This window comes from Calonectris borealis, chromosome 5 (assembly GCF_964195595.1).
Source record: "Calonectris borealis chromosome 5, bCalBor7.hap1.2, whole genome shotgun sequence".
Taxonomy (NCBI): domain Eukaryota; kingdom Metazoa; phylum Chordata; class Aves; order Procellariiformes; family Procellariidae; genus Calonectris; species Calonectris borealis.
In genome coordinates, this window is record NC_134316.1 from 2142906 (window position 1) to 2155746 (window position 12841).

Genomic DNA, 12841 nt, shown 5'->3' on the forward strand with positions numbered 1-12841 from the left:
CTCACTATGCAAAACCTCTTTGAATCTTTCCACGACCCCTTCTGCCCCTGTCCATGCAGATGGCAAAGGCAGAAAGTCTCCTGACCACGAGCCCTGCCAGAGCTTGGTGCTTGGGAGCACAGCACAGCTCTTTGAAAATCTGGCTGCTTAAATCATTAGGGTGCCTTATTAGCACCTAATTAGCAGTGTAAGTATTAGATATTGCCTGATCCTGTCCTTAAGATCTAGTCCGCAGCCCCTAATGGAAGAACTGGATGCTGGTAGCTACACTGACCCCAGGAGACTGGGGGGGGGGGGGAAGGAAAAACCTAAAATAATAATAATAAAACCCCAAGAGATTCTCACCTCTCCATAGTCATTGTTCCTTAATGTACCTCCCGCCTTAATTCAGCTATTGCAGGATTGGGTCTGCTGGTATTTTCAGGCCACTGCATGAACCTGACTCCTCTCAATGTGTTTTTCCTGGCTGGATTTTCTGTTGACTATTAAATCTTCCCCACACTCGAGAGAGCTTCACTACAGCCTCATCCTCCCTGGGGAGCAATAACAAAACATCCTTACCTGGTGGCTCATTTCCAGAAAAACCCCCACCTTTAAATAAACAAATTGTTATTGTGATCTCAGCTACCCTTCAAGCCCATTTCAAATGGGACAAAAATTTCAGGACTTACTAAAATGAAAGGGCAGAGATGCACAAAACAACTCACAGAAGGATTGTGTAGGACTTGTTGCCTGGGGAGTTAGGCTGAAAATGTCAAGTATTATTGAATGCAGCAGAACCACAAATTTTTGCTGCACCCAAAATAAATTGGGATTTACATCCGTCATCAGAATGTCATTTTTTATAGCTTATTTTTTATTAATTTTCACTCCGTAATTAAGGAATATGAGAGAAACATTGTGTTCTGGTAGGATTAGTGCAAATAATGGGCATTGTGAAAGGCCTAGAGCCACTACAGTAATAGTTTAATCCTTGCAAATACACCCCTGTCCTCCTGTGATCAAAAAAAAAAGCAACATACTGAAAAAAATCCAACAAGAATAAAAAGCATTCCCTAGGGACACAGATCTGACAGTCCTGGCAGCAAAACACGCTGTGCCACTCACGTCCGGAGCACTAATACACCAACTCCACAAAAATAAGCAACAGATTAGGAGTAGGCATTGACCTATACACGCAGTCTATCTCCAAGGCTAGGCTTGCCACTCGGTCCCAGCTAATTTCACTCTGAAATGTTCCTGTTCCACAGATAAAAAGTTCCCAGAAACCAAAAGTCAGGTAAAATCCAACAAGCTTAACGGTGTTTTTGTTAGGAAAACAATGCCAAAATCAAACATTTTTGCATAGATGTTTGTGTCAGTCTACCAGCCTCCACAAACCGTTATGGAATCAGGTGGGATGGGGACAGTGAGGTTCAAGTCTTGGTCCCCAAGGCAGATTGGAGACAGGGTAGCAACTGCAGGCAAGGATGCAGAGCACCTCTGTTTGACAGTGGATAGCTTACTCAGCTGGGGTGTCAATACAATATATCTAATACTTCTAATAGTAATACATACAATACTGGCTTTGTTCATACTACCTGGTATGTGCCCTTGGATCTCCTCTCGGCCCAATGTGGAGCTAAGACAAAATTACCATGAGGGGAATGTGTCTGAAATAAAGAGAAGAAAATGCTTCAGCCTGTCAGTGTGAGTTCTGAATATCCTAAGGATAGGATGAGGGCATGTAGGAAGGGTTTCTGGTTGTGAGATCCAATGGGGTAGTGGAATTTTTTAAGCTGAAAAATAAGAGAGCACATGTTTCTTTTCTTATGCTGTGAAATTCAGTGTGTTGCTGTTTGTCACTGTCTGTGGTGGAGGCCACGGGAGAGCAAGGCTTGTCTGGAAACTGAGAGTTTTATCTTGTGAATTAATTTGAACATGCTTAGAAGCTGACAGCTGACAGTCACAAATCTAATCAAGAAAATGATGGAGGCAACCACTGTACCTGAAAAGGGCAAAGAAATGTCAGTGTTTGCAAAATGTAACAAGAAACAAAGTATGCTTTTATTTATGTAGATTGTAGTCTCATTTCACCTACAATAAAAAGACTTCCAATTCTGAAGTAAAAAAGTTTATCTCCACACAGACCAACACAACACAGCCGCAGAAGGAACCACAAGCGAAGGCTGCCTCTTCAATGCTGGTTTGCTCTTTGTGCATTCATTTCTCCACCAGCGTGACATGGACACACAACACGGCCAAATCAGAGCACAGCACTTGACCCTTGATTTGCACCAAACGCCAGAGAGGTTTAATGCTCTACCTAGGCCTTTTTCAAAATATTTAGTAGCTAGCCAGTGAAAACCTGGAGCCTTCATGTTCTTAAATGAGCTAACACCATACTTCAGGAACAAATAACTCTTCTAATGCTTCATGTTATAGTATGCTGGAAACCCCTTGATTAAAAGTGTGCCTGACTGTGCTGTGCATGCACAGAGTGGAGGTAGCTCCTGGCCCCAATCTGCAGTCTCAATAGAAGAGCTGGGCAAGAAATAGAAATACCCAGGTCATGCTTGCAGCAGAGAACAGGCATCAACACCAGGGTTGCTGAGGTCCAGATGGGCAATCTCCACATTGGCCCATGTAGCCACTGACCTTGACAAATGTGGACTCACCAAGCAATAAGGTCCAGGTTGGATCTGGAGATGCTGTGCTACACTATACCACTACACAAAGGTGGAGATACACTGGATAGAGATGTGTGCCCATCATGTCTATACCCACATGGCTGGCGTGGGGAGGAGTGCTCTGAAATAGCCTGGTCTGGCATGGCACACACATTTTCATGCAGGTTTCTCTTGTTTTACTTCCCAGGGATAGTGTTTGGTCATTACGGGAAGTCAAAGAAATGGACTTCAACCCTCAACTGTCCGTACGGCTGGGTAAAACCTTGTTACTCTGCTGGCACCAAGCAAGGGAAGGAAAGGCCCCAGTAGCGGAGAAGGTGGCATGGCCTCTTCGTGGTCTTATCAAAACCTTTCAGTACCTAGCAAGCGGTGGAGGGATGGGATGGGGAGAGATAGTCCTCCTTTCTTACATCGCTCAGGAAGGCAGGGACACATCGAGCAACAAATATGGCCCACCAACCCCAGTCCCTCCCAACTGCCCTCCACTCTTTGCTGCAGTGGATCTGGGGGGCAGGAGCAAAGGCAGCATGCAGCCGAAGAGGAAATGACAGAAAATACTGCTGGCAATTGAAAAGGTAACCAAAAATACAGAGTGATTTTTTTTTTCTTTATAAAATGTACATAAAGAACATATACCCTTTGAGGTAAAAGTGAGACCAGTTTGTAATTTAACCAGATACATTAACAACAATGACAAAAAATAAATCTACAGTGGGTGTGCTAGTAAAATAAGAGACCAAGTTTTGGCTATATACAATACTTGAGATCATTAAAATGTAATAATCATTATATACATTAAATACATACAATTACAGTTATTTATATAATATTTACACACACAAACACACAGATTTTTTCCCTTTGTAGTTGGTAGTGTGCAAGCAGAAGCGCATCTGATCTTTCCTGAGAAGGTGCTGAGGCTGCTAATTCTTACTGGCAGTAATGTGTGTTTCTTCAATCACTTTTGTGGTCATATCTGTCAAAAACAATTCAATAGATTTTACAGTCACGGTTGTTGCAGTGTTCCTGTTTCTTCCCTACAGGCGGAGGACTGCAAACCTCCAACCTGCAGAAGGCAACGACTTGTGGCATGCAAAGTTCCTGGATCCCAAGGAATCGGTGGTGACATTTCTCCAGTTGTCAGCCATGACCTTAGTTGTGAGCAAAGCTACATTAATATTCATTTGTCCAAGCACTTGCCAACATTCAAATCTCTTTCTCAATGGAAAAAAAATTACAGAGACTAGAAATGGAAGGAAATTGGTTGCAAGTCACCTGTCATAGGTCCTTGGTAGGCTCCTTTAAGGTGACATGCAACCTGACCATGTCATACGAAGAACCAGCTAGGAGAGACCATGTTAGGTGAGGCTACCAGGACGCATGGAGACATATCTACAGAGGGAACGCAAACATAATCGTCCTATTTATCTTTCAGGTTCTTGTCAGGCGTCCCACAGAGATTTTATAATTAAAGTACTAGGGTTGCTCTCAGTGAGTTACAAAATCTGCCGGGTGACCAGGAGCTCCTTGCTGAAGTTGGATGGTTTGGGGTGTTTGAGAAGGGGCACACAGGGAGGAGGGAATTACTCTCCAACTGTACAGCGTCATTGCGTTCTCTGATGACTTGATCAGTTTGCTCTCACTTGAGTAGTCTGATTATAACACAACTATTTCTCTGAGAGGTATGGGTAAGATGATATTTTATTAAAGGAAAGTCTTAGGGTCACCACTGAAACCTCTGAAAGACTTGCTCTCCAGAAGCACTCAAGATGACATCTTCACAGACTTTGGATGTGGTGTTCTGGGAAGAAAATACAACATCCTTCCCGTAATATAAAGCTCATAGTACAAGCTCCCTAATCTGACAGATACAAAGGAAAACTATATTGTATTTTGGTAAGTCACGTCAGATGTACTATCCCAAGTATCCTGTATTTGGGTTAATGATAGCTCCTACATTTTACTATGTATTTTTTCTAACCCAGAGATAGAAAAAGTGTAGCCTGGCCAAAAACAGCCAAAAGGGGGTCCTGAAGTTGGTCTGGGGTACAGAGGGAGAGGAGCTTAACACCAGAAAGGGAGGAAAATATGTTTTAACATTGCTGGCCCAAGAACAAATGATGCTAAACTGGCCGTGAACACATTTACGCTGGCAACAAGAATGGGGGTGGCAAACCTCCCAGCAGCGAGGGTTTGCAACAGCCTTATGAGCAGCATAGAGGGCAAATATCAGACGCATGCTCCCTCTTCTACCTTTTAATTGGTTTTAAGATGGATGAATTGGTGAGCAGGGGCGTGGTGGGTGGTGGCCAGCAGCAGGACTGCCCAGCACATCCCTCCCCAGCCCCAGTCCCGCAGAGCACCTTTCCCTGCCTACAGCAGCACATGCCAGGGCGCGTTCCCGTGGGATCTACGGGGCGACACCGGGGTTGGGGGTTTAGGGAAAGATGATATGAAACTTCTGAACGCCGAAGGTCCCATGACTGCAGGATTGCTGAGCTGTGGGTCACTAAGCTCCTTTGCACGACAGAAAACCAAATGGTTAGTACGTGCTGGCTTAATTCCTCCTGTGCTGCCAAGACTGACGCGGGCATTTTGCTGGGGCAGCCGTAAACGAGGGAGCACGCTCCTGTGGTGTTGCTTTGTTGGGGAAAAAAAAATCTGAAATGTAATAATAAGCTTTTTTATAGCTTTTTATAGTTTCATGGGAAAATACAAGAATTAATCCAGATGGCACCCAATCTCTTTATTAGCATATATAGGCGGAGAGTTCTTATAATACCAAACTGTATCTTTTTTATTGAACTGCTCTAGAAAGCCATTCTTCTGATGGATCACAGTTCTTCTCAGGGAGGAAGAGAGTTTCAATTATCTTTTGATACATGAAAAAAACATTACTAGTGAGTAAACCCTCCAAAAATAAAACCAGGTAAGCCTCTTCCACTAAGGGTGGAAAAAGATTAGATCATTCTGACTAAACTACTCACTACAAAGGGATTTCAATGACCTTATGAGGCAGTAAAAGAGAAACCAAACTTGAACAAAAAGCTGATGTTTTAACTGATTAACTCAGTTTTAAAGTTTGGGGATCCTAACTGCCCCAAAAGCTGCTCAAACTAAATTACGCCATTTACACTGGTGAATGCAGCAGAGATTCAAGTGCTGGGTGTCAGCAAGGAAACGGCTGCGGCATCAGTGGAGGTCGGTACTTGTGCGTGGGGCTTGCAGTCGTTCGGGGACTGGCAGCTCCATCTCGTTTGGGTGAACTAGCAGTTCCTCTCCCAAATTAAGAGGAAATTTCACATTTCCAAGGATTTCTGTGGGCCTGACAGTAGCATATCCTTAGATAACAGTCTCCAAAAACTGGCTGATAAGAGATGAGCTCAGTGTGAAGATCCTCCACTAGTTAACGCCTTCATCACATAAGCCATTACCACTTTGATGGACTCTCAAGGAGCTGCTCCTGCCTTCAAATCATAATTGTGCATTTGTAGTGTGATTTGTAATGTGTCTGCCCCCTTTTAGTCTATGTTGTTTTGTCCCCCCTTGTGTCCCATCCAGGATTTAAGCCTGGCTGGAGAAGTGGTGGGTTGGTAGCACAGCGAAATCAAAGTACTTCGTGATTGTATGTGGGATTTCACATTCAAACTACATGCTTTGTGAAAGAAATGAACTTGCGTGGCTTTGTTGGAGGCAATGAAAGGGTAGTACTCTAATAAAGTCCTTATTCTCCCAGATCATCCTGAGAAAGAATTAAAAAAAATTGGAAAGTTTATCATGGGCTCCACCTACCTCTGCCTTGGGAACACCCATCTAACTCCCACAGCCACCCCCACAGAAATCATGGTCGCTGATGTGTTGTAGTTGCAGCAAAGTCCACATCTGCACAATTATGTATTTGATGCCCAATTTAAAAATACATCAGAAACATTACTAGATTGGATACCCAAGAACTGAATCATAGCGTTTAGCAAATTTCATAGAAGAGCCGCCAGTTCAAACTCCCTTTGTCTGATTGTCAGTCCAAATATTTTACAAATACTACATTCATTTTCACATCAAAATGAAAAAGAAAAAAAAAATCAAGACTAGGAAATACATATCTCAGTTTGTACTTCTTGGTCATGGCCCAGACAAAGTAAAATTCCATTGCCTTTTCAGTGGTTTACATTAGGAATGTAAAGGAAGATAACACTACTCCTAAATCAACATCTGAAAGAGAAAACCAGCTTTTCTTAGCACCTTCTTCTGCACCCAAACAGAATAAAACTGAAATAGGCATGGGAAATAAATTTCCTTTCACACAAAGACCTGGGCTTTTCAGGACAAACAGATTATCCTGCCTCAAAAGAAGGCGAATGGCTGTCAATCGAAAAAAACCTTTATCAAATATTCAACGTGATTCTCGACCAAGGGAAAGAAAAATCAAAATACAAAGAGGAAAAAGGGATTTCAGTTTGCAGTCTTAGCTTGGGATCTAAACAAGCAAGCACTATCTCCGTTTCATTATCTTCAGGCTGTCTTCATCTCAGCTGCCCGAGCACGAGAGGACGTCGCAGGGCGCTTTCCAAATCCTCCCTTCCCGCAGAGTCCCCATCACAACGCCACCATCAGCCCTGCGGCCCGAGCTCTGCCCGGCGCTTCGAAGATGCTTCTCCTGGCCTGTGCTGATCAATGGGCATTCAAATTTCAGTTTACTTTGAGTCTACTTTTGGAAGGGATAAATTCGAGGGAAAAACAGGAAAATATTTTAAAGGAAATGGAATACTTCACGTTTTACTTCAAAATGATTGACAGATGGCCACTCTTTTTTTTTTTTTCCATATTCCCCATTTCATCTGCTCAGGACAGTGAAATCGGGTGTTATAAAATAGGGCAGAACAAGGTTTGTCATCAGCTTAGTGTGGCGAAGCAAGAGCGTGCGTGCCCGTCCCCGAGCGGCGGGGACCTCGTGCAGCGCCTGCTGCGGCTCCAGCCCAGCTCCAGCCAGGAGCATCGCTGCAGCTGCTGCTCAAATTAGGAAAATGATCAAAAAAGGAGCCGCCCGGATCGCACGATGGTCAGAGACAGAATAGGGAACATAACAGGAGAGTCTGCTGCAAAAAAACCCATGCATCCACTTCTGGCAGGGCTCCTAGCAGCCTCGGGCAAAGGAAGAAGACAGTCACGCCAAAAGCGCCCACAGAGAAGCCTCTCGGATGGTCCCGTCGTTGTGTGGCGTTCAGGAGAGATCAGCGGGAGGATACCTGTGAAGGTTTGGTTTCCACAAATCCTGAATTACGAGACACACCAACCTCCTAAGCAAAAATCTGCATCAGGGTCTCACCGTACCTGACCTGCTCCTCTGCCCACAATTAAAATCCAGTGTTTGACAGTGGGAAATTCACTTTTGTTTTTTTTAAGGGCATCAAACCTCACAGTCCATCCAGACTCAGAGCTCCCGCTGCCTTCCGAGCCGCCTTCCCACCGCGGTGCGGGGGATTACAGACACCACAAACTGCCTACAAACCAGGGAGCCTCCTCGGAAAGCTCCAGCCCCCGAGCATCACCAGTATGGACCATTATATCTTCAGACAACACGAGTTTATGAGGGGACAAACCAAGCCATCCCAGTCACACCCATCCGGGTGTTTGCTCAACAAACACACATACCACTTGGCATACCTTACCTGGAAAGAGGCTTTATTGAACATAGCTGTAAAATTATCTCTTCAGTTGAATTACTGAATTTGCACAAACATTTCTCTACAGAATAAAAAAAATCAAGCCTTGTCATTGTTTTACTGCATCTCGTTGTGCTTTTTATACTCATATTTGCAAATATTATACTCGTTTGTTTGTTTTCATGTTTGTACTCCAATTACTTGCATATCAGTATTTTTTTTAATCCTAGGGTGTCGAGAGAACACAGAATAATAATAATAATTATTATAATAATTATAATAATAATACTCTTCTTTAGACAAAAGTCTTTTTTGTTTTAAATGAAGTTAAAAGCTGAGATAATTTAAGGAAAAAGGTCTTCAAATTGTCATAACCAACTGTAAGGGAACTTTACAATGCAGTGGAAAACCGGCTGGCTAACGGTACGTGTTCGGGTAGCTCAAAACCATTTGTACAGCTTTTATTTTTTTTTGTTGTAAAAGTGGATTTTTTTTTTTTTTTCATTTCGCTACAATAACAAAATAATCTTTCGCGATCTGCACAGAGTCTGGCTCCAGGGCAGAGGCACGGCACCCTCGGTGCTTGGCTGGCGCCGGGTTTGCAGAGAGCTCTGCGGTTTGCTTGCTGTCTGGGTACGCGCTGCCGTCCCCCGCGCACGCCTCCCCGTCCCGCTAACGCTGGGGCCGACTGCCTTGCGAATGGAGGTCAGAGTAAGAAAATCACTTCTGCGTTTTACCACCTTCTGCGCTAAGTGTATCTTAACAACCTTCTCCTCTGGTTGACCCACTTGATAACCTGAAAAAACAACAACAACAACAAAAGAAGAGTGCTGCTCCCATTCCCAGGACCAACGGAAGCTGTTTTCTAATGGATAATAAGCTGAAAGGCCATGGCTGTCTGGAGGGTTAAACAACAAATATCTCATCCGAAAGGGCTTACGCAGCAGCTTAGGTCCATCCATCTCCAGAAGCGGCTTCGTCTCCTTGCCTGCAGTCTGCACACCCAGGCTCCGTAGTTTGTTTAGAAAATAGTTTGCACAAACCACATTTTAGCAGTGCAAGCTTCTGTGTTGAAATTATTATTATTATTTTATTTATTTTTTTTTTTTTAAATCAGGCTTGTTTCATTGAAGGCACTTGGTTTCCATGGCAATTTATAAAAGACGGTGGTTTGGTTTCTTCACTTCATTAGAACAGATGACTTAGTTGGGGAGGGGAGAGGGGTGTTCGAGTGGCCGCAAGCAAACTCCGATAAGCCTGTGTAATATGTAAGCCCAGGTCGCACATCCTGGATAGTAATGCATGCAAAAGGAGACAGCATACAGTTATCAAGCATAGCCATGAGAAATGAAACATAAATGTCTTAAAACAGCTCTGATTTAGGGTTATTCTCTAGGGGAGGTGACAGCCAAAGTAGAAAGGGCCTACATTTATTTAACTCTATACTAAAAACCTTCTTGAAGGGAAAATGAATGCCAGCTCTTCACATACCCTGTTTACAGTGAGGTGTTTCTCTCTCTCTCTGTTTTTGTTTTTATTTCCTCTCTGTCTCCTTCCTTTTTTTTTTTTTTTGGCAGGCCATTAGGTTTCCATGGTAACAAGCAAACTATTCATTTGAAACAAAACCAGCCATGACTTTGTGCTTTGACAAGGGTTTCTATAGCTCTTTTCCAAGAGTTCAACCAGATGATGCTGTATTCATTATTGACCACAAAAGCACCTGAAGGTCTCTTCCTTACTTAGGCCAGATCTCGTTCTCACGCGTGGTTCATAGTGAGTTACACTCCTGTGATGCCTTTTATGTCCCCAGTGCTTTTTAATTTTTTTTTTTATTTATTTATGTATTTATTTAACTTTTGAATCAGTCAGTGGAGGAATCTTTGGTAGTTTGTTTTTAAATGTCCATTTTACAAAGACTCTTTCTTCATGCCAGTGCCTGGTGAATCTTTTGTAGCCTCCGCCAGGATAAGGTCACCTCTGATGACTTAAGACAGACATGAGGATGATAACTGGGATAAGTCGTATATGCGCTAATGTCCCAACAGCACCTGATCGTAAATCTACAAAAAGGGGTGAAAAAGGTAGAATTAAAGAGCTGCCCAGACACAGTCAGCATTGCTACAAGGCTTAGAAGATAAAGGGCTCAGCCATCGTAACCTGTCCTGCACACCAACGCGGGGGCAGCCGGGGAGGACAACGGGCTGGTGTCACACCGACTGCCACCAACCTCCCCTGGTCTCTGCAGAGACACTGCTCTGCAAGGTCACCTCCTATAAAGAGGGGACGAGAACAGCGCTCTCCAACTGAATGAGATAGGAGACGTTGGGATAAAAAAACACCTGGCTGTGTCGTTAAGGTCTGTATTGTAATGCACACGTGGGTGTGGAGGGATGAAACAAGGTCCACAGGGAATCGCAACACTGATACTCATTAATTTCCTATTGTTTGGACCCCCTGAACATTTTTTTAACGTTGCTTTATCCGTCTGCCCATCACGAATCACGGCCGCCCAGCCCAGCCCCAGCATGGAGTGCAGCCCGCTGCTCTCGCCTCTGCTTAACGCCCATCAGCCTTTCACCTGCATCTCTGCTGAACCAGCATTCTCCTATCTGAACAAAGACATCCTGACTCCAGAGCTTGCTTCCAAGGAAAACGTTTCACTTTAAGCCTCTCCAACTGAACCGAACAATATATTGTTCTCCTGGAGAAAATCCGTTCTAGAAGGTGTCTCAAATTTATAACCATGAGAAGCAATTTGCTCTCCCCTACGTGTGAAAGAGCCACTTACTGTTGGCCGGTTGGTCTGATTTCATACACTCTCCTTCCACAATTGATACATCATCAATAGCAATATCACCTTCGATGCCGGGGCCCCGGATCCCTTCAAATATGAGCTGCAAAAAAAATAAAGAAGAAACAGATCAGAGGGTGGTGAATGGAAAATGTTCAGCTGCATTTTGCACGGCATTAAACTACATCGATGGGCTTGGAATAATTTACGAACACTTTCTATGGTACAAAAGAACGCAACCGAGTTCACACGTACTTGTAAGGTGAACACAGAGGACGTGTGAGCCGTGGAGGCTTTTGCTCTTCAGAATGAGCTGAAAAGTATCAGAGCTGCTAGTCGTCTGCCTAGCTGTCTACCTGGTGTCTCCAGGTCACCTTCGCCACTACGCTAACTGTCACGTGTGTACTTATGTAAGTATGATATTCCTGGAGCCCAGAGCAGGATCAAACGGAGGAAAAGTTTTAAAGAGATTTAGGCTGTAGAAACTCCTGCCACCTGAAGCGAGTGGCAGAGGCGCAGCTTGAAGAACAGCATCTGCGACGTGTTGAAGGACTGAGCATCCACTCGACCACAGGCTGCATGAAAACACACAGGAGCCAGAAAAACACCACAGTAAAATGAGGTTTCTGGCTCTTGAAGGTGACCCAACCATCAGGAGCCAAGTTGGTGTCCCTTCACCCATAACGCAAAGCTGTATTTATCTCAAGGGGTCAGGAAGGGACTACCTTTGATTTGGATCCCCTGAGGTCCCACAGTGATCTCCTGCGATCACCCCGGTGGATTTTAACCTCCCAGATCTCCTGCTGTGGCAGGAACTGATGACAGTGACAGCCCCACTTCTCTCCTGCCCCTTTCAGTGGCTCATCACCATGTCTAGAAGCTTTCATCCCTTCTAAGAATGGTTTTATATTTATCAGAGGACATCATGATGTGTTTTATCACCGAGAGGGTCAGGGTAGAGATTTTATTCCTCTTTAAGGCTTTAACCTCTGCTAAACGGACACCTGTGATTTCAAGGTCCTATTAATCAACTTGCTGTAAATATTCCTATCCTGAAACCCCAACTGCTACAGCTGGGAACGGTAATGGTGCCTGTATGGAGATGGGTGGCTTGTTGCAAGGTCAGTAATATTATTTGCTGTAATGTTCGTTATTAGCTACGGATTACTATTGTACTAAAGAAACAAAGTTATCCGCTCTCCTTTCTCAAACCCGATGTGATGCTGTCCTGCCATACTGCTGCTTAATTAGCTTTGCAGAAGAGTGGAGTCATTCTGTGTTGCGAGAAATTTATTCACTAGAAAACTTCAAAGCCTTTCTAAAGAGATGAAGGAATTATGTAAGGAATATATTTCCCAAGCAGCACCATTTGCAGAGTTCTCTGTCCTTTCCCTCCACCCCCCCTGCCCTCAGTCCTTTGAAATATTTTTGGTTAACTTTGATGACAAGTTTTCTAACTTTAATCTGCAACAATATATGCATGAAATTCAATGAATTCAATGCTGTGGCTCTAATGGAGACATTAACTCTTGGGGGTAGAGTCAATTTGAAAAAAAAAAATTAATTCCATCTGGAGCAAAATACTTCAATTACACTTCATAATGATCTAACTGCATCAGGGAGATGTCTGGGGCACTCGGATGGGCTCTCTCTGTTGTCATTGATTTCAGCAGGACACAGATCTGAGCCTCTTCTTTGGGCAGCTTCTGACATTTCTT

The 12841-nt window shown here is 43.8% G+C and overlaps 1 protein-coding gene across 2 annotated transcripts in view; it reads right to left on the reverse strand.

The window, feature by feature from the left end:
* Positions 1 to 9443: 9443 nt before the first annotated feature.
* The window catches only part of MDGA2 (MAM domain containing glycosylphosphatidylinositol anchor 2), a 388607-nt gene continuing 385209 nt past the window's right edge, over positions 9444 to 12841 (reverse strand). The window contains exons 16-17 of one of the 2 annotated variants that reach the window (XM_075150684.1): positions 11121 to 11226; positions 9444 to 10392 (exon numbers count right to left, since the gene is read on the reverse strand). In XM_075150684.1, the coding sequence (XP_075006785.1) occupies positions 10304 to 10392; positions 11121 to 11226 (195 nt within the window). In that variant the 3' untranslated portion in view covers positions 9444 to 10303. The remainder of the gene's footprint in view (positions 10393 to 11120; positions 11227 to 12841) is intronic. The other variant, XR_012673750.1, reaches the window with a different exon arrangement.